This window comes from Macaca nemestrina, chromosome 14 (assembly GCF_043159975.1).
Source record: "Macaca nemestrina isolate mMacNem1 chromosome 14, mMacNem.hap1, whole genome shotgun sequence".
In the NCBI taxonomy this organism is placed as follows: Eukaryota; Metazoa; Chordata; class Mammalia; order Primates; family Cercopithecidae; genus Macaca; species Macaca nemestrina.
In genome coordinates this window covers 9,271,707-9,299,148 of record NC_092138.1, presented here as the reverse complement: position 1 = coordinate 9,299,148, position 27,442 = coordinate 9,271,707, and the positions used below count along the sequence as shown (strand labels likewise).

Sequence of the window (27,442 nt, the reverse complement as noted above, 5' to 3'; positions counted from 1 at the left end):
TCATTGGACCCTCAAAGGCAAAACCCCCCTAGAAAGCCATGTATGAAGGCTGGGGCCTGCCCTGACTCATCCTCACTGGTTAGCTCTAACCTATCCTTCCATCTGGCCACACGCACACCCCAAGGCAGAAATGGGGCTCACGCCATTGGCATTAGAACTTAGCAGTATTATTATCTGCCAGAGGTTTCAGACTCCTTGTAACTCTCCTTACAGGATCAGATTTATCACTATCCAACTCTAAACATGGTTAGGGTGTCTTTCTGTTCTGCTGACCTGTACCCTACAGGGTGCTGTACCCTGTTGGGGTCTCACCAGAACGAGAGCCAAGCTGCCAACGAGCAAATGGATCCATCTATTCTTTAAAGGGTATCTGTGAAAATCACAGGGCAGTCTCAGCCCAGATAGTATTTGAAAGCCCTAAACATTGCCAGTTTTCTAACACCAAATGACTCCTCAGGAAATGACAGTATTTTACCTGGAAGAAAGGGAGTCGAGACAAAGAGTGGGGGTGGGCACATGCTCTTCCCTGCAGCGACTGGGAAACCTTGTTGGGACAGCAGGCCTTTCCCCCATCCCTCATGCCAGAGGCAGAACCTCAAATGGATTCCAGTGACTCCTGGGTTTCTGGCACATGCAGCCCCAGAAGCCTCAATGCCTGAGTCTCCGGGACTGAGCTCTGGGATGGGTGCCTGCTCTTGCTGTCACACGGGCTTCTCCCCTATTGTATAAGGTGGGAGGGGGACTTTACTAGCAACTACCACAAGCAGCCTATAGTCAACCACTGACTAGAGGGAGATACAAACCAGGAACTTGCCCCGGCCACCCTTTTACAAATACCCATTTTAGCATTAGATGCACAAGAACAGGGAAGCACTCGTCAACCAAGATCTTGGTTGGTGAAGCTTATTTTGTGCCATTTTGGCGTGAAATGAATTCCCAAGTACTCCTTGCACAACTGGGGTCAAGGGTGGCGGGGTCCAGTGCTCAGCAGGACCCGGAGGAGCTGGAGTGCCACCTGTTCTTTAGTGAAGCTGCAGTGAGTCGTCTGGTGCTGGACACCCCAGGCACGTGGAGTGCAGTGCAGGGAGCACAGGAGGTATCCTAGGGAGGCCAAGGGAGGATGTCTGCTCCCACCAGCAAGCACAGTCATGCCTCAAAACAAGTATCTCATAGCTTTCAGTGCAGGGCTAGGCATGCTCTGAGCAGCACGCCTTGCAATTCCATCACAATTCTGTTCTTCTATTCCCCTCCAATTGTGCTTATTAGGTAAAACTGCAGGCTACACCTTCCTAGTGGCATTTCCCGGTGGAATGGGTCAGTTGAATTAAATTTTTGCCTGGACAACTACAGTCAAACTTACTTTTTTTTCATTAAAAACATACAGCACAGAACATTAGTCTTACATCTTTCTTAGTCTTAAAAAATATAAATATAGAGGGATACTTTGTACAGGATGTATAGGTATGTACACCTTTAATATGCATATGAGAAATTCAGAACCAAGTTTATGAAACTTGACCTTAAAGGAAGCCTTCCTTTTGAAGCTTTTGAAGAAGGCTCTGAGCCATAGGCAGCTGTCCCAGTTCCTGCAGCCCCGATTCCAGTCCACTCCAGGTCCTCCTGACCTGGTGCACAGTGCTGGGAGCAGCGCTGGCTGGGTCACTGCTTCCTCTCCACTGGCTGCTGGAGGCACAGCTCACTCCCCGCAGAGACGATGGGCAGGCTGCTCTCTAGGTGGTGGTTGATGAGGTGGCTGATACTGTCAAAGACTCTGTCCTTCGTCCGGATCTATGAATGAAGCAAAGGAACGGTTAAGCATATCCCACAGGCAGTAAAAAGAGAACATGCTTTGCTCAGAATCAGCCAGACCATCTGAACTGGCCCAGAAGGAAAGGAGGAGGGGACAAGGGGCTTCCTCCACTTTAGAGATGCCATCTGCAAAGACCCTGGTCACTAGCAATGGCCAATCCATTTCATTGGTTGGGCTCACCTCCAAACTACCTGAGGACCTTTCAGTAACCATAAGCTCAGGCCCCTGGGACTGAGCTCTGGAATGTCTCAGCCCACTGTCCTATAGGCATGGCCTCCCCATCCTTCACCAACCAGGGCCACCTCACCTGTCTCTCCTGCTCCCTCCCTGGGAGGGAACCCTGCACTGGGCTCTGCAGTCTCCCATGACCCTCCCACCTCTAGGCCTTTGCATGGCCATCTCCCGGCCCAGAATGAGTCTCTTCCATCTGAGCCTGGCCCCACCTCAATGCCAGCACCTCCGGGCAGCCTTCCTTCCTCCCCAGGCATCCTGGGCACCCACCAGGGGCAAGCTCCACAGTTCCCCAGAGGAGCTCCTGTTGCCCCTGCAGTCCCCCACTGGAGAGTGAGCCAGGCTGGGTCAGAGGTACAGGCTCCATGTTCCTGGGCTTTCAATTCTACAGCCTGCCCATCAACTTTTAATGCCATGTTAGGGGAGAGGAAGTTGAACACTCTGCCCTGCTTGCTGGCCTGCACCGTGGTCCCTGGGGTCCATCAGCTGCCTCCACTCTGAGCCGGCACATTCACAGATATGGCTCACACTTGAAAAAGGTGGGGTGGGGCCTGTCAGGAGCTGTCTTTCGAGGAGTTCTGGACACAATGCCCTGGGACTTGCATGTTTGAGAAGTGGGAGATGGAGGCAGAAAGCAGCCACCTGGCTATGTCCATTCACCCTCACAGGCCACCCTCGCGGTTACGCTCAAGGGTCAGTTGAATTCCCTGCTTCGCTCTCCAGCCTTAGTAGGGGTCTCCTCTCCATCAGTGTGTGCAGATGAATTTCCAGGAGCCCATCCTTTCATGGGACACCCAGCTCTCCTCATCCTCCTGCAGGGACTCCCAAGGCTATGTTCATTCTCTGGTTTTCCCCAATATTATCTTTTCCCCAAATTCTCATTGTCACTCCTGCTTCCACCAATGTGGCCACTCTTGCCTCTCCCCCTCCATCAACCTACCAAAGAAACATCAGCCTCTGGACTTTTAACCACCATCCCAAATCTATACTTCAGGTGTGCATATTGGAAGTCCCCACCCAAGGTGCTCTGAGAAGCTTATACCATCTGCTCATGGCTCTACCAACTAGCAGCTGAAGGAACAGAAGAACTTTGAAATTAGAGTGTTTTCCTCCTGCAGGAACCCTCGCCACCCATCTCTGTAAGCACCAGAGGGAGATCTCTCCGGACCAGAGGGTCTCCTGATTTTTGAGCACTAAGCCTCACTAAGGATGTAACCTGTTGGGCAAGTTCAGAAAGGAAGCTTTTGGCAAGACTTCCCAGCATCTTTCTACTGAAGTTGTTTAATTCTCTTGGGGCTCCTCAGCATTCCTGCCCCACAAAGACCCCCTGAGTGACTCAAGCAGCATACTTATTTGGAAGCCGGGGGCACCCAGGAACTCGGCTTGAGACCAGTACTGGGGTGTTGCCTTAACATTGAGTCCTTACTCTCATTCCTTAATGACTGACACGTAAGTTCTGAGCAAACTGGAATGGGTGAAGCATGGTTTAGGGCAGGGAAGTGTCTGAGACAATAGTCTCAACCTGGTCTCACCTCCAAACCTCCTGAGGACCTTTTAGTAACCACAGTCCAGGCCCCAGGCCAGTTCCATAAGGAGCTCAGGGTGTGGCCTGGGCACCAAGTGTCTTAGGCTCCTCCAGTGATTCCAACATGCTGTCAAAGCTGAGAATCACCAGTTAGCATATTTCAGTATATAGGCTGGCCAACATAAACACATATATATGTATTTACTGACTAAGGAAATAGAGAGGCCAGTTCACTTCTTTGCCATAAATACTGAAGTCTGGCTCCTGCCCAAAGAACTTACAGCCAACAGAACTCTCTGTGTGGACCCACCTGTTATGCACTAGAAATGCTGATGGCTGATTAAAACCACTGGGCAGCCAAGACAAACTTAGACTCCAGACACACCTGCAAGGATTCTGCCACAGTGAAGACACATGGAATGTTAACCCCAGACAACTGGTTGAGGCTGTGCATAGTAAAGAGGAAATAAAAATCAAGATGAAAGCCTTCATTCTAGTCAGGCTACAGAAGAGACTAAAATATACATATACTAGAAATTTAGAAAAGTCTAAAATTAATCATCTAAGCTTCCACCTTAGGAAGCTAAAAAAGGAAGAACAAATTAATCTAAAGTAAGCAGGAGGAAAGAAATAATAGATAAAAATTAGGGCAGAAATCAATAAATTGAAAACAGCAAATCAGTAGAAAAAATAAATGAAACCAAAAGCTGGTTCTTTGAAAATATCAATACAATTGATAAACCTTTAGCCGGGCTAAGAAAAAAAGATGATAAAGCCCAAATTATCAATATAAGAAAGAAAAGAGGGGACCCCACAAGAGATCCCATGAACATTAAAAAGACAGTAAAGGAATACAGGAATAACAGAATTCAACCTTGTGGCCAGTTTATCAGGTTCTTATTTGCATTTGATTTACAATATTCCCAACATATGATAGGTTTATTGGGATGTAAGCTCATCCTAGGTTGGGGGGCATCTGTATTATGGATGACTCTATGCTCATAAATTTGATAATCTAAATTTAAAAATTCCTTGAAAGGTACAACCTGCCAAAACTCACACAAGAAGAAATAAACAACTGGAATAGGCATATATATATTAAAGAAATTGAATCAATAATTAATAACCTTCCAAAACAAAAAACACAAGGCCTAGATGGGTTCACTGGTGAATTCTATCAAGCATTTAAGGAATAATTTATTTCAATTCCCTACAATCTTTCTCAGAAGATAGAGTCAGAGAACATACTTCCTCATTCTATGAAGTCAGCATTACCTTAATACCAAATCCAAAGACATTAAAAGAACTCTAACAGAACAGAGCCCTCAGAAATAATACCACACATCTACAGCCATCTGATCTTTGACAAATCTGACAAAAACAAGAAATGGGGAAAGGATTCCCTATTTAATAAATGGTGCTGGGAAAATTGGCTAGTCATAAGTAGAAAGCTGAAACTGGATCCTTTCCTTACTCCTTATACAAAAATTAATGCAAGATAGATTAGAGACTTAAATGTTAGACCTAAAACCATAAAAACCCTAGAAGAAAACCTAGGTAATACCATTCAGGACATAGGCATGGGCAAGGACTTCATGACTAAAACACCAAAAGCAATGGCAACAAAAGCCAAAATTGACAAATGGGATCTAATTAAACTAAAGAACTTCTGCACAGCAAAAGAAACTACCATCAGAGTGAACAGGCAACCTACAGAATGGGAGAAAAATTTTTGCAATCTACCCATCTGACAAAGGGCTAATATCCAGAACCTACAAAGAACTCAATCAAATTTACCAGAAAACAACAAACAACCCCATCAAAAAGTGGGCAAAGGATATGAACAGACATTTCTCAAAAGAAGACATTCATACAGCCAACAGACACATGAAAAAATGCTCATCATCACTGGCCATCAGAGAAATGCAAATCAAAACTACAATGAGATACCATCTCACACCAGTTAGAATGGCAATCATTAAAAAATCATGAAACAACAGGTGCTGGAGAGGATGTGGAGAAATAGGAACACTTTTACACTGTTGGTGGGACTGTAAACTAGTTCAACCATTGTGGAAAACAGTGTGGCGATTCCTCAAGGATCTAGAACTAGAAATACCATTTGACCCAGCCATCCCATTACTGGGGATATACCCAAAGGATTATAAGTCATGCTGCTATAAAGACACATGCACACGTATGTTTACTGCGGCACTATTCACAATAGCAAAGACTTGGAATCAACCCAAATGTCCATGAGTGACAGACTGGATTAAGTAATGTGGCACATATACACCATGGAATACTATGCAACCATAAAAAAGGATGAGTTCGTGTCCTTTGTAGGGACATGGATGCAGCTGGAAACCATCATTCTCAGCAAACTATTGCAAGAACAGAAAACCAAACACTGCATGTTCTCACTTATAGGTAGGAATTGAACAATGAGATCACTTGGACACAGGAAGGGGAGCATCACACACCAGGTCCTATTGTGGGGAGCAGGGAGGGGGGAGGGATAGCATTAGGAGATATATGTAATGTAAATGACGAGTTAATGGGTGCAGCACACCAACATGGCACATGTATACATATGTAACAAACCTGCACGTTGTGCACACGTACCCTAGAACTTAAAGTATAATAAAAAAAAAGAACTCTATAGCACAATACCTCTCATGAACATAGATGCAAAAATGGTCAACAAATATTAACAAATTGAACTCAACAATGTATAAAAATAAGTATACAACACAACCAAGTGGAATTTATTTCAGGTATGCAAAGTTAGTCCAATATTCAGAAATCAATTACTTTTATCCATCATGTTAAAGAAGAAAAATCACATGATCATATCAATGGATGCAGACAAAGCATTTGACAAAATCCAACATCTCTTACCAAGAGATTTTTTTCTTTTTTTTTTTTTTTTTTAAAAAAAAAGGTCTTTTTTTTTTACAAACAAATGGAAATACATTCCATGCTCATGGATAGGAAGAATCGATATCGTGAAAATGGCCATACTGCCCAAACTAATTTATAGATTCAACTCTATCCCCATCAAGCTACTGCTGACTTTCTTCACAGAATTAGAAAAAACTACTTTAAATTTCATATTGAACCAAAAAAGAGCCCACATCACCGAGACAATTGTAAGCAAAAAGAACAAAGCTGGAGGCATCATACTACCTGACTTCAAATTATACTACAAGGCTACAGTAACCAAAACAGTATGGTACTGGTACCAAAACAGAGTTATAGACCAATGGAACAGAACTGAGCCCTCAGAAATAACACCACACATCTACAACCATCTGATCTTTGACAAACCTGACAAAAACATGCAATGGGGAAAGGATTCCCTGTTTAATAAATGGTGTTGGGAAAACTGGCTAGCCCTAAGCAGAAAACAGAAACTGGACCCCCTCCTTACACCTTATACAAAAATTAACTCAAGAAGGATTAAAGACGTAAATGTAAGACCTAAAACCATAAAAACCCTAGAAGAAAACCTAGGCAATACATTTAAGACATAGGCATGCACCAAGACTTCATGACTAAAACACCAAAAGCAATGGCAACAAAAGCCAAAATTGACAAATGGGATCTAATTAAACTAAAGAACTTCTGCACAGCAAAAGAAACTATCATCAGAGTGAACAGGCAACCTACAGAATGGGAGAAAATTTTTACAATCTACCCATCTGACAAAGGGCTAATATCCAGAATCTACCAAAGAACTTAAACACATTTACAACAGAAAAATGACCCCATCAAAAAGTGGGCAAAGGATATGAACAGACACTTCTCAAAAGAAGACATTTATGCAGCCAACAAAGTATGAAAAGAAGCTCATCATCAGTGGTGATTAGAGAAATGCAAATCAAAACCACAATAAGATACCATATCACATCAGTTAGAATGGTGATCATTAAAAAGTCAGGAAACAACAGATGCTGGAGAGGATGTGGAGAAATAGGAACGCTTTTACACTGTTGGCAGGAGTGTAAATTAGTTCAACCATTGTGGAAGACAGTGTGGTGACTCCTCAAGGATCTAGAACCAGAAATACCATTTGACCCAGCAATCTCATTACTGGGTATATACCCAAAGGATTATAAATCATTCTACTAAAAAGACACATGCACATGTATGTTTATTGCAGCACTGTTCACAATAGCAAAGACTTGGAACCAACCCAAATGCCCATCAGTGATACACTGGATAAAGAAAATGTGGACCATCCTGGCTGACACTGTGAAACCCCGTCTCTACTAAAAACTACAAAAAACTAGCCGGGCGAGGTGGCGGGCACCTGTAGTCCCAGCTACTCGGGAGGCTGAGGCAGGAGAATGGCGTGAACCCGGGAGGCGGAGCTTGCAGTGAGCTGAGATCCGGCCACTGCACTCCAGCCTGGGTGGCAGAGCGAGACTCCGTCTCAAAAAAAAAGAAAATGTGGCACATATATACCATGGAATACTATGCAACCATAAAAAAGGATGAGTTCATGTCCTTTGCAGGGACATGGATGAAGCTGGAAATGGTCATTCTCAGCAAACTAACACAGGAACAGAAAACCAAACACCACATGTCCTCACTCATAAGTGGGAGTTGAACAATGAGAACATGTGGACACAGGGAGGGGAACATCACACACCAGGGCCTGTCAGAGGGTGGGGGGCTAGGGATAGCATTAGCAGAAATACCTAATGTAGATGACGGGTTGATGGGCGCAGCAAACCACCATGGCACGTGTATACCTATGTAACAAACCTGCAAGTTCTGCACAGGTATCCCAGAACTTAAACTGTAATTTTAAAAAGGGTCTTTAAAAAAAAAAAAAAAAAAAAAAACTCTCGATAAAGTAGGTTTTTCTTTTCTTTTCTTTTCTTTTTTAAGCCCTCTTGATAAAGTAGGAGAGGAAATTCCTCAACTTGATAAAGAATATCTATGGGTTGGGCATGGTGGCTCATACTTGTAATCCCAGCATTTTGGAAGGCCAAGGCAGGAGGATCACTTGAGGTCAGGAGTTCAAGACCAGCCTGGCCAACACAGTGTAACCCCATCTCTACTGAAAAAAATTCAAAAATTAGCCAGACGTCATGGTTGGTAACTATAATCCCAGCTACTCAGGAGGCTGAGGCAGGAGAATTGCTTGAACCCAGGAGATGGAGGCTGCAGTCAATTGAGATCACGCCACTGCACTCCAGCCTGGGCAACAGAGCAAGACTCTGTCTCAGAAAAAAAAAAAAAAAAAAGAATATCTGCAAAAAAACCCTACAGCTAACATTATATCTGATACTGAGAAACTCAAAGATCAAGAACAAGACAAGGATATTCCCTCTCACTACTCCATTTCAATATTGTACTGGAAGTCCTAATATTCCAAAGAAAACCTATAGAATTTATTTTCTGATTTCATCTTTGTAAACCATTATTGCTAAAACGTGTTGCCATTTTTAGGTAGAAATATCCAAGGTTTCACAGCAGCTTAATTAAAATATGCCTCTTCTCTAGGCTGGGGGAAGAAGTGCACACTTGACTTTGTGTGGCCTGTGGTCAGGAGGCATCACCTACAGTGTCCAAAAGTAAGACAGTAAGACAGAAAAGAAAAAAAAAGGTATACTGATTGGGAAGGAAGAAATGAAACTGCCTTTGTTCACAGATGGCATGATTGTCTAGAAGAAAATCTGAAAAAAAAATCAAAAGAACCTCCTTGAACTAAATGTGATTATAGTAAGGTTGCAGGATATAAGGTAAATATACAAAAGTCAATCACTTTCCTGTATATCAGCAATGAACACATGGAATTTAAAATTTTAAACACAATACCATTTACATTGGCACCCCTGAAAATGAAATAGGTATAAATCTAACAAAATGCCTATGAGATCTATATGAGGAAAACTACAAAAGTCCGATAAAAGAAATCAAAGAACGAAATAAATGAAGAGGTATTTCATATTTATGGATAGGAATCCTCAATATTGTCAAGATGTCAGTTCTTTACAATATTTATTAAATAATATCAAATAAAGTCTATTTAAAAACCAAAAGAATAAATGAATATTCAGTTTGAGAGCACTGGGTGGGACTCGGTTTTCAGGGAGAGAAGCTGGAGGAGGTGAGGTTTTGCAAAGAAACAAAAGCAACATCTCCTACTCCTAAAACAAGAGCACTTTGGAGCCTCTGGAATGATTCACAGTAAGGAATTTCTTCTTGATTTGATTTTTGTAGACTGTTCCTGTTAAAAATGTGTATCGTTTTTAGGTAGAGATCCCCAAGGTTTCACAGCAGCTTAATTAAAACATATTTCTTCCCTAGGCTAGGGCAGAAATGCACACTCAGCTCTGTGTGGCCTGTGGTCAGCAGGAATCACCCCCAGTGTCCAAAAGTAAGGAGAATGGGGGTCAGGTTAAGGGGTGAAAGATGGAGAGGTGACACGGGGTTGGAAGGTGGAAGATAGGAATGGTGGGGGTGAGAGGTGAGGGTGGAGGGTGAGAAGCAGCAGGGCAAGGAGGTGGGGTGCCAGTTGTGGGGCAGGCTCCTTTGTCCCATATTTTGGGTGTGGGGACCTCTGTGGTCTGTGGACAACAGCAGGTCTGGCTTGTCCTTTTCATCCTTCCCTCTGGGCCTCCCTCAGGACTCCCTAGATGTTTGGTAGGAAGGTGAGGGCTCCTCCTCTGGCTGTGACCTATGTCCAAGTCAAAGCAGGAGAAAACACGGATAGTTTCTGGTGCCAGGCTCTAGGGGGACACTAAACTATCACCAGCAACAAAATGAGACAGATAAATCATCCTTAAAGAAGGCCTTGCAGGGGCTGGCACAAAACTGCCCTCACGTACAGTAGGCGATGCAGGCCCAGGAGGAGAGCAAAGTGGGCAGGCCGACCTCAGGACGTGGGTGTTGTGAGTGGAATGTACAGGAGTGGGGCAGGGGACACAGGTGAGTCCCCCCATCAACTCTGCATGTCTCCTCCATCAGCAGTGACTAAGCTGGGCACAAATGTCTGTTTGCAGGATTGTGTGTCTGGGTGGAGCTCTGCCACTGGGTGCTGTACCTTGGTGATCCTCCAAAGTTCCCAGTGGTGGAAGGATGCAGGGGAGAGCCTTCTGCCTATGGTGGCACACATGGGCCTCATGAGGACACTCAGGGCTTGGGAAGGTGCCCAGGGGAGCGGTAGGGATCTGCCGAGCTGCAGCCCCAGTTTGACCTCACAGGGACATTTCGTACTGAGCTTCAGTGCCCACACAGGAGATGCCCACCAGTTGCACCAGCCTTCTGGAACAATAATATTCTAGCAGAATCAGGTTTGTAGCTTTTGTTCTCATTGTATGGAAAGTCCACTCGTTGTTAGTATTGACTATCACTGCCAATTCCACCTTAACAATGATTTTTCAGGAGCTCTGCAGCTGGATAGAGGGGTAGTCTCCTCCTGCCCCAGGGAAAAGCCCAGGCTACCTTGGGAACTGTGCCATCTCCATGAGACCTCCAGGACAGAATTTGATGAATCACTGCTCAAGAAACCACAAAGAAGTCTTCACTCAGCTGCCAGAGTAGGGAGGCCAACACCACCGCACTCAACGTCCCTACAGCCATGACCTCAGTGACCAAAGACAGCACCAGATCTGCTCACAGAGTGGAGGGCCTAGGCCCAGGTCACCTCTGGGAAGGCATAGCTGTCCCACAAAACTAACCCGAAATCCATGTAAAAACCCACAAACCAGAAGCAAAGCAGGCAGAGAGAAGGAAGTACTGTAGGAAGCTGAGCAGTGGCTCTCCTTGAACCCTGCCTGCATGCCGGGGCTACAGGGTGGTCTTTCCCACTCAGAACTTCCACTGTGTGGGTAAGTCACACGACTTGCCCGAGCCAGAGGTGACTGAATGGGCTGCGTAATTTCCATATTTCCTTTGTAGTGAACAAAGGCATGATGTCAATGAGAGAAGTCAGCTGGTCCTCCAGCAAACAGAACAGAGGCCTCAGCTCATTTTGCTGAGCAGGGAACTCCACCCCACCCTACACCCCAGCAGGGCTGGACCACCATCTCAGCCAAGACCCAGGGCAGGAACCTGAAGAGCCTCAGGCAGCACTTAAACACTTTAACTGTCCCCTCGGGGCTCCAGGAGCCTAGAAGGAGATGCAAGGACCCTACAGTGGGGAAAGCTCAGACTGCCCACTTCCTTCTCCAAAGCCTGCTCCACCAGTCTGGCCACCGTCACCTGTGGCTTTGAGGCAGGATAGGTAGTCAAGGAAGTAACCATGTTTTTGGGACCTGGCAACCGTGGGATGTACAGTCAACACAGTAAGCCTCAGCATTCACACTGTAGTCCAGCTAATTCAAGCACAGCTATCTTCAGTAGGGCATCTCCCCCTCTAGAGAGCACTGCGCACTTTACTTGTGCTCAGACTGACCCTTTGCTCATTATAACAGCAAAAACACATCCCTGGGTGGAGATTTACGATGCTAATGAGATGTGACTTATGAACAAGCATGTTCAGCTACTACGCATGTGCCCCCAGAGGACCACCCAGAACATGCTTATAGCAACACCTCCTTATGAATAATCATGAAAGGCGCCCATAAAGGGAGTGTCCCTAGTGCCCGTCTTTGCTGTCTCATCCTTACCCTGCAGCCTGCCCTGAATTATCTCTGTCAGGGTGTACTATCTATTCTGCACCTAACTTTCAAAATTTTCTTTCTCCTTTGTAATAAAGTGCACTGTTTTGCATCTCCCTCGCTGTGTCTCTCTTGCTTAAATTCTTCTAAATCAAGAAGATAAGAACTGAGGTCTCACAACAACCATAAACACCTTGGAAGGTTTTTCCAGGCATGTGACGGGTTTGAGCGAGTCAGCCACTACTGGCCTTGCCTTCTTTGGAAGGGAGGGCAGGCACAGGCTTCCTCTATGAGAAGCGAACACTCAGGGAGAGAGGTCAGCCTGGGGCCTCAGGCCCACCCTGATCTTAGCATGAGAGCTGATTGCCCTTCAGGAGTCAGGAGCCCAGAATAAACTCTGAGGCCAGCTTGATAAGCCTTATCAACAAGGTCTCTTTGAGTTGCTTACAATCTTTTTAATCATCTGAGAAAGTCTAAGAGTAGAAGAAAATCAGATCCCGCAGATCAAAGCTGCCAGCAGCTCAGTGGAAGGAACCAAGCTCTATGCATTCAGAAAGGCTGGGTTTATTTAGGCCCAAGGATGCTTGGGAGCCTGAGAAGCAACTCAAAAGTGTGGGAAATTAAAATCATTAAGAAATATGCAGCAAATTCTGATTTCCCAAAACCGCCATTGAGGCCATAACCAATCTTACCGTTTCTCTTCTCTGCCACAATCTCCAGAAAACCGCTTGGCTTGGGAGAGGTGGAACTTCTTCCTGGCTACTTCTTTTACCGTCTATTCTTACCTACTTTCCAGAAATTCAGCAGAAATTAATTTTTCAAATTTTATTCATCCAAGCATCTAGATGATCCACTTCTGTGTTTAACTGGCCATAGGCAGCAGAACAGAATCAGAAGGTATGACCATGTAGAGGAAAAAAACCACTGGTCAAGATATCACAAGTCATCATTTCAAATCCTGTTTCTATTGCCAATGTGCTGTGTTTGCCTAACAAGTTATCTAACATATCCTTCCTCAGTTTTCAAAGGGTCTGTTGCCTAGACCTGTGGTTCCCAACTCTAGCCCCTGAAGAAGGGCTTGTGAAAGTTCAGACTACTGCCTCACCTCCATCCCACACCCCCAGGCCCCATTCTGAGTTCCTGACTCAGCAGGTCTGGGGTGGGAGCTGGGGATCTCATTTCTGAACAAGCTGAATTTCTAAACAAGCTCATTTCTTCTGATGCTGAAGCTGCTAGACTAACAGCTGGCCTAGAACAGCAGCTCAAGCTGTGGGTGTGATTTGTAAGTTACCTGTAATGCAACAATGCCTTCCCAGTTCACTCAGCCCCCTCTCATTGTCCAATCAGAAACACACAGCCCCTCTCAGGATGCTCCTCTGATGTGTAAAGGGCATGGTCATCCCAAGCCATTACCCTTGAAGGCCTTTCTCTCCTGGGTGCACAAGCAGCATCCTGTGCATCTTATTTATTTATGTATTTGTTTATTTTTATTTATTTATTTAGAAAGAGAGTCTCACTCTGTCACCCAGGCTGGAGTGCAATGGTACGATCATAGCTCACTATAGCCTCAAACTTCTGGGCTCAAGCCACCCTTCTGCCTCAGCCTCCTGAGTAGCTGGGACTACAGGTGCACTCCACCACTCCCTGTGTGCTGTATTAAGTACTGCCTGTCCTGCAGTGCAGTGACAAGTGAGGAGAAGACAGTTTTGAGCACCTGCCACAGCCTGGCCTGCCACCTGCTAATGACACTCCTTATAGCAAGTTACTGACCTCTCTGTAAGATGGCTATCGTGAGTCCTGCTTCACAGGACTGTTTTCAGAATGAAAGGATTAATACAAGTGAAGTAGTTAGTACAGTGCGTGGCATCAAGGACATGCTGGGGAATGTTTGCTATTCCTATTTTCTTACCACACTGCACAGTTTAACCTTACACTGGAGGTGATGACATTCCAGAAGGATTCTGAGCAGGGAATGGACATCAGCAAGCCTCCTGCAGGGTGGGCGGGGGCTGTCACTGGGAGTCCAGGTGGGTCAGGAGGAAGAGGCAGCTTGCAGGGATATTTAGGGGACTTTGTTCAGCATCTGAATGCAGAGTATGAGAAGAGAGGTGTGGTGTGGAGGGGAACCCAGGAGGGGCAGCTGGGGCTGAGGAGATGGGGACAACACCTTCCACTGCAGACGCCATGGGCTTCAATTGCCTGGGAAATGTGTAAGTGGAGCTGCCCTGTGGGCAGTTAGAAATACTAGTTAAAATTTTTCCATTAATGATGACACTCCATCAATGACAAAATGATTACATCTGCCCCTTCTAAAGGGTCACACTCCTGGAAGAGGCAAAGTCATCAGATGGGGACATCTCGTGATTAAAACATGAATTACCCTGGAACAGGTCACACACACACACACACACACACACACACACACAGTAGCTGACCTTTGCCCACTTTCTCACTTCTGCTGGATCCACTGAGAGACCCCACTCCACCCCCAGGCTCATAGGCTCATGCCTGGATCCAGCCTAACCCAGGTGTGATGTAGACCTGCCCCAGGCACAGACATGCCACCCAAGCCTCTCCTACATTTGAAATGAAGATGTGGTCCAGGTCCATCCCAAACCTGAAGGCTGAGCCACAGAGCCGGACCCACATTAGCCCCCCAGGGCTGCATTGTGTAAACTAAAAATAAAATTTGAAGCCCCCCAACCATCAGAATGAACCCATCCTCTTAGCCAAGGCCATTCCAAAGTTAACCTGAAAAACTAGGTCAGGCCATGATGGGAAGTGGGGGTCAGACATGCCTCATTATATCTTCCTCCCTTTGGAATTCAGGCACAACTGACCAGCAGTAACATTTAAACAGAGACCTTAAGACTTTTGTAGCAATAAGACACCCAATTCCAGCCTGACTCTAGCATAGCATCACATGACAGATAGCAGGCCCTGAAACAGATTGAAGTATTTTACCCTAAAATATATGTCTTTGGCAATATCTTTGTCATATTTTGAAATGGCCCTGCAAAGCTGTCTCTTGTGGGGAAAATCTATATTCTGTGGAGAATCCCTTTCCCTTTCCAGGTCTTTTCCTTCATCCAGGAGAGAATTAAGTAAGAGTTTGATACCTTTTTAAGTCTGATGAAAAACATTGGCTGGGCACAGTGGCTCACGCCTGTAATCCTAGCACTTTGGGAGGCCAAGGTGGGTGGACCACCTGAAGTCAGGAGTTCAAGACCAGCCTGGCCAACATGGTGAAACACCGTCTCTACTAAAAATACAGAAAAAAAAAAAAATCAGCTGGGCATGGTGGTGCATGTCTGTAATCCAGCTGCTCTAGAGACTGAAGCTGGAGGATCACTTGAACCCAGGAGGCGGAGGTTGTAGTGAGTTTAGATTGCACCACTGCACTCTCTAGCCTGGGCAACAAGAGTGAAGCTACATCTCAAAAAAATAAAAAATAAAAAAAGAAACATCTACGATCTTTTCTTTCTGAAGCCTGCTACCTGGAGGCTTCATCTGCATAATAAAACCTTGGTCTCCACAACCCCTTATCTTAACCCAGACACTCGCTTCTATTGATTCCAGGTCTTCAGATAAGCTCTTGCAACCAATACTCCCTTGTATTGATTCCAGGTCTTTAGATAAACTCTTTCAACCAATTGCCAATCAGAAAATCTTTGAATCCACCTATGACCTGGAAGCCCCCTACTTCACATTGTCCCGCCTTTCTGGACCAAACCAATGTACATCTTACATGTATGGATTAATATCTTACACATAAAATCAAGCTGTAGCTTGACCACCCCGAGCACGTGTTCTCAGGATCTCCTGGGGCTGTGTCACTGGCATGTCCTTAACCCTGGCTAAATAAACTTCTGAAATGATTGAGATTTGTCTCAGATATTCTTTGGTTTACAAATGCCAAGAGCCCAACTTGGAACCCTGTCCGCCCAGGGCTTACACGCCCACAAGCAACCCCTTTGCCCAGGTGAGCACTCACTTTCCACCCGAGGAGTGAGCCTGACCTTGCATCCCTGCACACCTGGGGCCTTGGACAAGTCCTCCCTTCGCTGCTCCTGTGGTTTTCTGGACCAGCCTTGTCCAGGGGATGGAGGAGACTCCTGGTCTCCCCTGGCCCTATTCCTTCTGGATCTCACTTCCTTTCCTAGTTCTGAGCTACTGAGAAGTCCCTCATCACCTCCAAGGTTGCCCAAGAGTCTGCAAGGTCTGTTCTTGACAATAGAAATGAAAAAATGGTAGAGAACTGACCATGGTGACCAAACAGGAAATATGTAGGAAACTGTTTCCAGTCAGGATTTCTTCAGAGCCTTGTCAGAGAAGAGCAGAGAAGCTATGGATACAGCTCTGAGTTCCCCTGGGGCTAGACTGATTGTCCTGGTCATTTGTGTATTTACACAGAAAAGACAGGAAACTTCCCTACCAATTATTAAGTGAGCATGATGCTAAAATTTACCCATGTGTTTTCATTTGTTTAATTTTGCTTGATTTTGAAGTTTTTGACATTAGACAACCAGAGATGGATGAAATGCTGATTTTTTATAGCAGTTAGGATGAGTATAGGAATTGCCCTATCCTGCCTTCCCCAAACCCAGAAAAAGGACAGTACAGGAATTAACAACTTCTAAAAACAAAAGAGAAGGAGGCAGTGATCTCAACACATTACAGACTAACAGAAACATGGAAGTATGTTGAAGGATAAAAGAGAGTGAGGAGGAGGGCAGCCTAGAATGCATAGCAGGGCAGTCTTACAGTGGAGGAGAGAGACCCTTGCAACAGTGGGAGGGAGGACAGCCGGGCTGCAGAAAGACCACTCCTCGGTAACTGAGACTGCAGCTCCCACTGCTCCCAACTCCTTACAGCCAAACTAGCATTTTGCCTTTAGGGAAGAAGTCTGGGGAATATTTATCCAAAGATATTAAACATGTTGCCTGGGGAGAATTAAGGCAGTAGGAGGAGGATGGTGACCCTAAGTAAAGAACTCTTGGGAGGTACCCAGGCTAAAAGTCCAAGCCTCCTACCCTTCTCAACCTGAAGTCTAACCTTCAGATGACAAAACCCCGCCCACACACGTCATTCCCTCTATCCTCTGCCGATACCACCTCCACACACACAATTCACACATAATCTCAGTCAGTCCTCTGATACTGGGGACAGACTAGAGGGAAAGAGAACTATATGCATTGAAGCAGAAGAGAACAACCCCAGGAAAATCCATCCAGCCTCTTGTTCTGAAATCTCATGGTATAAGAATGCCAGACATCTTAAAAACACCAGCACCATGAAGAGAAAGATCATGATGAGCAAATCAACACCTGCCTCAGAAGATAATTTGGAAAACAGAAAAAAAAAAGTTAAACAACTTACATTAACATCAAAAACTCAAAAAGATACTGACTCCATGTATTAAAAAGAACAACATGTGCGAAAAATAAAACAATTGCAGGACAACAAGAATCTTTTAGATATTAAATATAGAATTTGTAAAATTATATCTATCTATATCTCTATCTATCTCTATACCTTTATCTATATATATCTAATCTATATCCAGATATATAGATTATATCTAGATATATATCTAATATAGATATAGATAAGATATATATTACACACAAATAAGTTTATATACTATATAGATATAGATTATATTTATATATAGATATCTACATCTATATATACATCTAGATTATATCTATATTACACACACAAAAGTTTGTATGATAGTCAAGAAAAGCTCCTGGAACATAGAACATAATTTCAAATAACTGGAAAATTTTTGAAAAGACAAGAGATAGAACGTCAATACAGAAGGTCTACGCCCTCAATCAGGAGTTCTGAGATGAAAAAAATGTAGAAGGCAGGAAATTACAAAAAATATTATATAAGAAAATTGTTCTGATTCAAAGAAAAACAGGTCTTCAGAATGAAAGGGTTCATCAAGTTCCTAGAACAATTAACAGAAAAAGACACACATGTAGATTCTTGCCTATGTCATTACAGAACAGAAAGATAAAAGAAAAAAGAAAAAATTTACAGAAAAATAACCATAAGGGATGAAGAATCACACCAGTCGTACTACAACTAACCATACTTTTAATCAAAAGTGACTGGAAAACATATTTTCAGACACGTAAGGATGAGAAAATTTATGCTCATGCACTTCTTCCGAGAAAGGCACTTAAGGAAGCAGTCCCATAAAAAGTGAGTGAAAGCCAAGATATAGGAAGATAAAGGATACAAGTCCAAGAGTCCAATGAAAATATGTCCCTGGGATGATGAGTTTGCTCTGGAAATTTATTAGTTCACCTCAGAAGAGGAAGTCCATCTGTCCATGTGTCCTAAATAATAGATGGAATGAGCAAGGCACTGGTTAAGGGTAAACACACTGTGAGGAAAACATAGCTGTCTTCTCTTAAGAATAGGGCAATCAGAAACTTCAAGATTAACTGATTTTAAAAGCATTTGTATAAAAAAGCACATATGTAATGTAATGTAATGTTATGCCTAACATATAGAACTATAATATACATATTACATAAAAAACAAAAAGTCAAATGGCAGCTATAAATCATACTACATCATAAATAACATTAAATATGAATGGATTAAAAAATACTATCAAAAGGCAGAGATTTTCAGAGTATCTAAAATAAAACAAATAGACTGAAAATAAAGGAGAGAAAAGAATGTGTCATATACACAGCAACCATGAGAAAGCTGGAGTACATATACTAATACCAGATAAAATAGATTTTAAAACAAAAGAAGCAAAAAATGTTACTAGAGATAAAGAGGGACATTTCACACTAATAAAAGGTATCTCCATCAGGGAGATACAACAGTTATAAATATATATGCACTTAATAACAGAACACCAAAATACATGAAGCAAAATTAATAGAAATAAAGGGAGAAATAGACAATTCAATAATAATAGAGATTTCAATACCTCACTTTTAATAATGGATAGAACAACTAGACAAAAGACCAACAAGGAAACAGAAGACTTGAGTACCACCACAAACGGACTAGACCTAACAGATATCTATAAAGAACTCCACCCAACAACATTATTTATACATGCTAACCAATTTGATACTTAGGTAAAATGGACAAATTCTTAGAAAGACACAAAATATCAACACTGACTTATGAAGAAATAGATAATCTGAATAGACCTATAACAAGTGAAGATAATTCATAATTTAAAAAACTAGAGATAAAGAGGGACATTTCATACTAATAAAGGGTCATTCCATCAGGAAGATACAACAGTTATAAACACATATACGCTTAATAACAGAACACCAAATTTTTCTAATTGTCTCAAGGGCATTCTTTTTATTACCTGTTTGTTGGAATCAGAACCCAAATAGATGTAGTCTGCATTTGCATTTCATTATTTCTCTTGACACTTTTCTATTCTACTTATACTTTCCTTCCATTTTTCCTCCACAACAGTGATTTGTTTGAAAAACTAGATATTTGTCTGTGGAATACCCCACCTTATGATTTGGCGATTGCTTCCTTATGGCATTGTACAGCTTGTTCCTCTGTCATCTGTAATTTTTTTTTTTTTTTTTTTGAGACAGAGTCACCTGTCACCCAGCCTGGAGTGCAGCTGTATGATCATAGCTCACTACAGCCTTGAACTCTGCCTCAGTCTCTCAAGTAGCTGGGATTACAGGTGCATGCCACCATGCCCAGCTAATATTTTATTTTAGAGATGGAGTCTCACTATATTGCCCAGGCTGGTCTTGAACTCCCAGGCTCAAGTGATCCTCTCACCTCAGCCTCTCAAAATGCTAGGATTACAGACGTGGGCCCACACACCTGACCTGTATTTTCTATAAACTTGTAGATACAGAGATTCTTTTTACACAGCTTCATTGAGATATAATCTAGATACCACATTCATTTAAGGTGTACAATTCAATGGGTTTCAGTATATTTGCAGATACATTCATCATCACCACTACCAATCTTAGAACATTTTTATCACCATAAAAAGAAATGCCATACCTTTCAGCTATCACCTCCCTGTTCTCCCATCCCTCTCTCTCACCCAGCCCCTAGGAACCACTCATCTATTTTCTGTCTCTGTAGATTTTCCATCCTGAACTTTACTGTGAATAGAATAACATATGGTCTTTTGTCACTAGCTTCTTTCACTTAGCATAATGTTTTCAAGGTTCATCCAAGTTGTGGCATGTATCAATACTTCATTCTTTTTATAGCTGAATTATGCTCTATTGTATGGATATACCACATTTTACTTTCTTATTTATCTGCTGATGACACTTGAATTGTTTCTACCTTTGGGCTATCATGAATAATGCTACTATAACTAAGTGTGCACAAGTTTTTGCATGGGAATGGGGTGAGAGTGGAAATGGTTTGGGGGAGACCAGTGTTTTCCCTTAAAAGCCTTCTGCTGTATCTCCTTTGTTTATATTTTTCAGTGTTACATTGATAAAAATGTAAAACGCATGTGGCTGAGACAGGCTCTTGGATCAAATGCTCCATGTTTCTCAGCATTTCTCAGTTTTCTTGGAGTGAGGCTGGGACTCATGGACTAGAGGGAGCTGATGTGAGTCCCCTCCACAGCACAGCCATTGACAGCCCACGAGTTTCCTCCAGCCTCTCTTCTCCTTCGAGCTCCCATGTTGAGAAGGTGAGCCCAGGACATGGACAACAGTTCATCTGGATCCCAAGTCACCCAAGGACCTGTGGGACCTGGAGAGCCACACAACACACACAGGACTTGGCACGCAGGGGACTGAGCTATGCTGGGTTAAGCCACTGAGAATACAGATTTTATTTGTTATTGCAGAACAGCCTAGACTGGATGATACAAAGGGAATTTAAAAATAACAACAGGACATTATAAAGTGAGGATTAGGGAACATTTAAAAATTACTCTCAAAAACTAGTGAATGTGGGGGTGTTGGATTGTCATCAATGTTTTCTGATTTTATGAACAAAATTCCCAGCATGTGCTCTTAAATGTGCAATGACCAGACACCATGTGAATCACGCCCACAGGAAACCCACTCACCGGCGGCAGCAACGCATTCAAATGCAAGCACAGTGCCCACCTCACTTAGCTGGTCCTTCAAGACCAAAGAGATGAATCAATGATAAATGACTCAGGGAATAATTTTAGACATAAGAGGGCTGACTAAACAATTCTGAAGATGTTGAAAAGTAAAGTGTTCCAGACTCCATCTCTGAGGCTTCTCTTAGAGACCCAGCTACTGGCACTTTCCAGATACTATTTTAGAGTCAGTATTCTTGACACCTTACGAATAGGGCTCAGAAGATGCCCCAGGCAGCTTCTCATCACGTTTCCAGTGATCTCAGTGAAAGGTGGGAAGGCACAAAGGTTGGTATACTGTGGAGTAAATTTAGATGCAGAACTGTTTTGCATCCTTATTTCTCTGAGTAATCTATTCTCTGCCAAGTTTCCCCCTTTATAGTCAGGGACCAACCAATTACCATGAAAATCAGATGAATAAATATTGAAGAGAATGTGTTCATTGCCTATTTTGGTGTCCCCACAGCAAGAATGCAATGTTACATTTTTAATGAAGTCTTTCATTTCCATTTTCTTTTTCAGCTAAAGCTGTCTTCCATAGGATCAATTTAACTAAAAAATTAGATCCAACAAAAGAGCCCCCCCGCCGAAGAACAGTCATTAGTAGGTATGACTTGACAAAATTTCTCAACAGTACTACAAGTTTCTCCTCCAAAATTAAAATTGTATGGTAAACACAGCTTTGGGCATTGGCTCGCTTGGATACCTGGTTTAATCATATTTCCACAAATTTATACTCTCTTTATCTGCTACATTATGATACCAATTTTTAATGTATAATAAGTATGTTATCAGTAGTACACAGTTCTTTCTTAAGTCATTCCTTGACATATACAGACTAAGTGGACAAACAAATTCAATCATCTTTGTTCTATGACATCTTTAACTAGATTTTAGCTTTTTGTTTTTTTAAATATCTTAAATTTTGAACTGAAATATTTATATTCTCATAGAATTGCTTGGGTATCTTCTCCCCTATTTTCTTTTAGATAATCACAACTGTTAGTTTATGCAAACAGGAAGAAGTCCGAGCTGATTCTACTTCGAAAATTTCATTTCTGATTCTACGTCTGCCAGTAGCATGTGACCCTCAGCACCCCATCACCTCCACAGGCTCTCAACTCTTAACCTATAAAAGCCTAGGCCAATCTTTGTGTTTGCTCATCAAATGCTTGTTGAACACTGCTATGTGCCAGGCACTATTCTACACGTTGGGCGCTATGGCACTAAACAAGTTTGCTACCCTCATGGGGAATACAGTCCAGTAGAAGAAACTAGCCAAATAATGAAGAAATTAACAAAGAAACAAATGTTTTGTGGTAAGTGCTTTAAGGTAAAAACAAATCAGAATGCAGAAACAGGGGGTATAGAGGGGATCCTATTTGGGATAAAAAGGTTAGGGAAGGCTTCTCTGAAAAGACTTCTCTGATGTGTAGGAAGCCTAGCTCATCTTCAGAGGTGAGTAAAATGGCAAAATATTGATATCAAAATCAGATTAGCATATACAGGCAAAGGCAGCAAAGACAAGACAGGTTTTACTTACAACAGAGATTCAACAAAATCCTAAATAAAACATTCGGTGACCAAATCCAATAATATATTTCACGAGAACGATGGCAAGGTGAAGCATAGTTTATGACAGGATTACAACATCAAAAACATCTAGCTGTGTAATTCTCCATATTAACAATTTAAAAAACAATTATTATCTCAAAAGGTGCTGAAGAAATAGTTGATACAGTTCAACACCTATATATAATCAAAGTAATTAAATAATGTGTAAGTTCCATGAGAGCAGATATTTTCTTTTAAAACAGGTTCATAGACATTTTCCAGCTGCCAAAACACAATGTCTGGACATAGCAGACATTCAGTACATATTTGCTGAATGAATGAATAAATGGATGAATGAAATTTTTTAGGACAATCAGTGAAAAGATAATCTCCCCAAAGCCTACTGCAACCAGTGCAATCATTCCTTTTCAAGTTTGGAGTGGACAAGGACACTCTACCCTGGTCAGCCTCTGTAGGTGCCTCTAGTCAGAGCAATGGGGTGAGAATACCATGTAAGGGTGAGCCCTGGAGGGCAGGAGGTGAAACTGTTCAGGTCTGCAATGGCGGGGCCAATGTTCCAGTAAAACTACTGGAAGAAGCAAAGTGTCCAGGCACAAGATCACACAACATTCCTCTCTCTCCAGCAAAAATGGCTGAGAAAAAGAAACTCAAAATAACATGCCACTTACAACAGGAGCTAAATCTAGACACTCTAGGAAATAATCTAATAAAGGAGATAGAAGAATTTGTGGGAAAAATTTTACAACTCTACCAAAAAAAAAAAAAACTGAGTTACTGGAAACTTATGCCATGCTTGTGGCTGTGCTGATCTAATACAGAAAAAGTGTTGGGAAAAAGCTGAATGTTGGGAGGGAAACTGAGGCAGGGCTTGCATAATGTCCTCGGGAATGTGTCTAGACTTGCTGGTTCCTTGCTTCTAGCCCTCCTAGGCTTCTAGATCGATTGTATTCCCATTATCTCAAGTAGCAGAACATGTTCCATATAAAAGCTGTAAATCATGTGCTTAATGCAACGTGTCCTTTTGACCGCCACATTCACACCACCTGTTTCTTTGTTGGATTACCAATAAATACCGTAGGCTCCCAGAGCTCGGGGCCTTTGTAGCCTCCACGATCGCAATGGCCCCCTGGTGTCCCACCTTTCTCTCTCAAACTGTCTTTTTCTCAATCCTTTGACTCTGCTGGACTTTGTCACCCCCATGACCTAGTGTTGGGTCTGATCTCCCCAACAAAAATGTCTGTTCTTCCTCAAATTAATCTATATACATTCAATGCAAGCCCTATTGAAATCCCAGCACATATTGTTGGTGACTTGAAAAACTGATTCTAAAATCAGTGTAAAGAAGAATATATATCTGCAGCTCAGTAGAACGTTTTAGAAAAAGGAGAATCAAGAGGAAGGACTCACACCACCAGATGCTAAGAGAGTTCCAAAGCCATAAGGATGGAAACAGCATGGTACTTATACAAGGACTAAACAGATCAGTAGAATAGAATCCAGCATCCAGAAACAGACCATGGTGCAAAGAACTTAGTATGTTTTCAAAGGAACATCAGGACAGCAGAGAAGAGATGAATGATTTAGCAAATGGTGACAGAAAAACTGGCTTACCCTCTGGAGATTTAAAAACATGTTGAACCTTGGCCAGGCGTGGTGGCTCACACCTCCCAGCACTTTGAGAGGCTAAGGCAGGTTGATCACCTGAGGTCAGGCGTTCAAGACCAGACTGGCCAACATGGAAAAACCTGTCTCTACTAAAAATACAAAAACAAACAAGTAAACAAACAAACAAAAAATATGTGTATATATGTGTATATATGGTGTCTCTATCTCATTTCAAATTCAAAAGTACCTTCAGTTGGAATTAAAGCCCACATGTGAAAGATGAAACTATAAAGCTAATGAAAGAAAATATATATTCAAATCCAGTATATTTGTGATTTGTGGGGGAGAAAAACTTTAAAAGTCAAAACCATCAAGCACAAATGGGGAAACTGACAGATTCAGATGCATCCCATGAAAGACTTCTATTTGATGAAGACTATCACAGACAAAATTATCAGATGGATGACAAAAGCAAGAGAATACATATGAAAATTCTGTTGCCGAAAACCTCAACAAGAAAGCCCAATCAGAAAGTCAAAAGAAAAACATGGAGAAAAGATAAGAACATTAACTTTACAGGAAGAATCTGCTAATTTACTAATGAAGTGCAACCAAAGAATTACAAATCAAACAATGAGATATTCCCTTTCTCCTTACTCCCACAAACTAGCAAACCTAGAGACTCTCTCAAGGAAGAGCAAGGATGTTGCTGGTGCGCGCCTCCGTAGCTCAGCCATTCTGAAAGCAAATCCAAGCCCCAGTGAAATTCAATGTATGTGTACCCTGTGACCAAAACGCCACTCTTGGCTCCTGTCCCAGAGATACCGTGCCCAGGTACAGAGAAAAACATGCATGAGAGTTTGTAGCAGCTTAGTCATCCTTCTCAAGAGAGCTCAGTAAGTGACGTGTGGACTGCACATGTGACCGGCCCCAGGCAGCCCACCACAGTAATGATCTGATAAACAGAAACCACCATGGGCACATCTCAACAACATGTACGGTGGTGGAAAAGGAAGAAACAAAATGGGATTTGTGGAACAATATCATGTTTGCAAACTTTTTTCTTTTTTCTTTGAAACAGGGTCTTGCTCCATCACCCAGGCTGGAGTGCAGTGTTGCGATCACAATTCAGGGCAGCCTTGACCTACTGGGCTCAAGCAATCCTCCCACCTCTGTCTCCTGAGTGGACTACAGGCAGTCGCCACCATGCCTGGCTAATTTGCAAATTTCTAAAAGGCACAAACACAAAATGTTTTCTCAGAAGTACATGTATGTTAAAAAAGAAGATGGACTGGAAGGATATACATATATACGTTACATTCATGAGGAAGGGGCTGTCTCCGTGGAAGGGAAAGAGGAAGTAGCTACTGGCTGGAAGTGGGAAGTGGCTGCTTCCAAAGAAACAGAAAGAGGAACTGTTCAGAGTGCCAGGAGCTGGGGTGTTCAGGCAACTGAGTCTTGGCACCTGAGGTAATCAACCATTTTGGATAATACCCCCACCCCCGACTCACGCAGTTTAATTGTGTTCCAGTCCAGCTGAAGACAAAAGCTCCATCCCTCCCTGTCAATCAGAAAATGCAATGTTCTTAACTCCTATTAAATAACTCTACCCTGCTTTGTTGTTTTCACTGGATAAAAGGTTTTAAACAATCCTGGAATTTCACTCAACGGTTAGGTTGATTTAACTACGTTTATGAAGCTTAGCAATTCTTGGACTATGCCCCAGGTAAAGTCGAATGTGTTTCTTGACAGGAAGATGAAAAATTCAGGGAAACCTACAGGATTATTCAGATACAGCTATAGTGCCAGGGATGGCCAACATCACTAGGAGTTACTTCTCTAAACGGGAAAACTAGAGACTTAGCAAAGGGGGTTTCATTTACTGATCATCACATTTTACAGCCTTAGAACAAAATCCTCAGTGATTCAACTTTTTGACAGAAGCATTCAAGGTAAATATTAAAAGCCTAGACGCCTGTACTTCCTTGTCCACTAGAAACATGTTTGTAAGGAAAATGCTCTCAGTTTCTGTATTTATTTACTTTAAAGGACATAAAAGTCAAGGCTTTCAGCCTAGGCCATAATTCTAAAAGTTTTAAAACTTGTGTGGGACCCTGACCACTGGCTCCTGGCTCCTGGCTCTGGCCTGATGACAGGAGTTGTCTGTCCCTGGGTTCCCCTGAAGGACTCGGTAGGCACTTGTGGATAGAGGTGGGAACGTGGAGGTCATTTGACAAAGTGGAGACTGTTTAAGGCAGGTCTGCGCCCATCAGCAGGTCTGACCCCATCCCCACTGGGTGCTCACCGTGCCTTCCGGGTCCACGAGCAGCAGGTGCTTGGCCTGGCCATTGTGCATGCCCGTGAGGACAAAGGAGCCCGGGTTGGTGGTGCTCTTCCTGACCAGGAAGTCTCCGTCTTTCTCCAGCAGCCCCTCTGCCTCCTTCCTGCTCATCTCTCCTTGGTACCAAGTCTCAGCTTGCAGGTCCTCCAGCATCTTGGCATCCGGGGCTCTGGGTGACACAGGGCTGATGCACTCCACGGAGGCTGCCTTGCTTAACACGGGCCCCAAGGGCTGGTTCTTGAGAGCATCTTCAAAAGGTTCTGTCATCAACAACATTGACCAGCAACAAGTCAATCTCAAGAAGAGCAAATGATTAAAAAAAAAATACAGTGAGAGAGATGGAAATGCAAAGGCAACTCCTCCAGAAGGGGAAAACAAAAACCACTGGAAAAAACTAGCTGGCTGGTAATATAACAAGAGCCATCATAACAAGCATTGAAAAGCACAGCCCAAATTTTGGCATGCCTTTCTGATGAGTCTGCTTTCCCAAGACAGCTGGGAGTTGTGCTATGTGCCAAGGAGTCAAGCACACCCTTTGTCTAGCTAGTTGGAATGACTTCATTTTTGCATGCTGCAGGAGGCCATGAATATCACATGCCATGTACTTTCTCTGGAACTTCAGCCA

The 27,442-nt window shown here is 43.0% G+C and overlaps 1 protein-coding gene across 1 annotated transcript in view; it reads right to left on the bottom strand.

The window, feature by feature from the left end:
* Nucleotides 1-1,393: 1,393 nt before the first annotated feature.
* LOC105498803 (SHC adaptor protein 3) overlaps nt 1,394-27,442 on the bottom strand; it is a 167,086-nt gene continuing 141,037 nt past the window's right edge. The window contains exons 11-12 of the mRNA XM_011771150.2: nt 26,782-27,077; nt 1,394-1,788 (exon numbers count right to left, since the gene is read on the bottom strand). Coding sequence (XP_011769452.1) covers nt 1,660-1,788; nt 26,782-27,077 — 425 coding nt within the window. The 3' untranslated portion in view covers nt 1,394-1,659. The remainder of the gene's footprint in view (nt 1,789-26,781; nt 27,078-27,442) is intronic.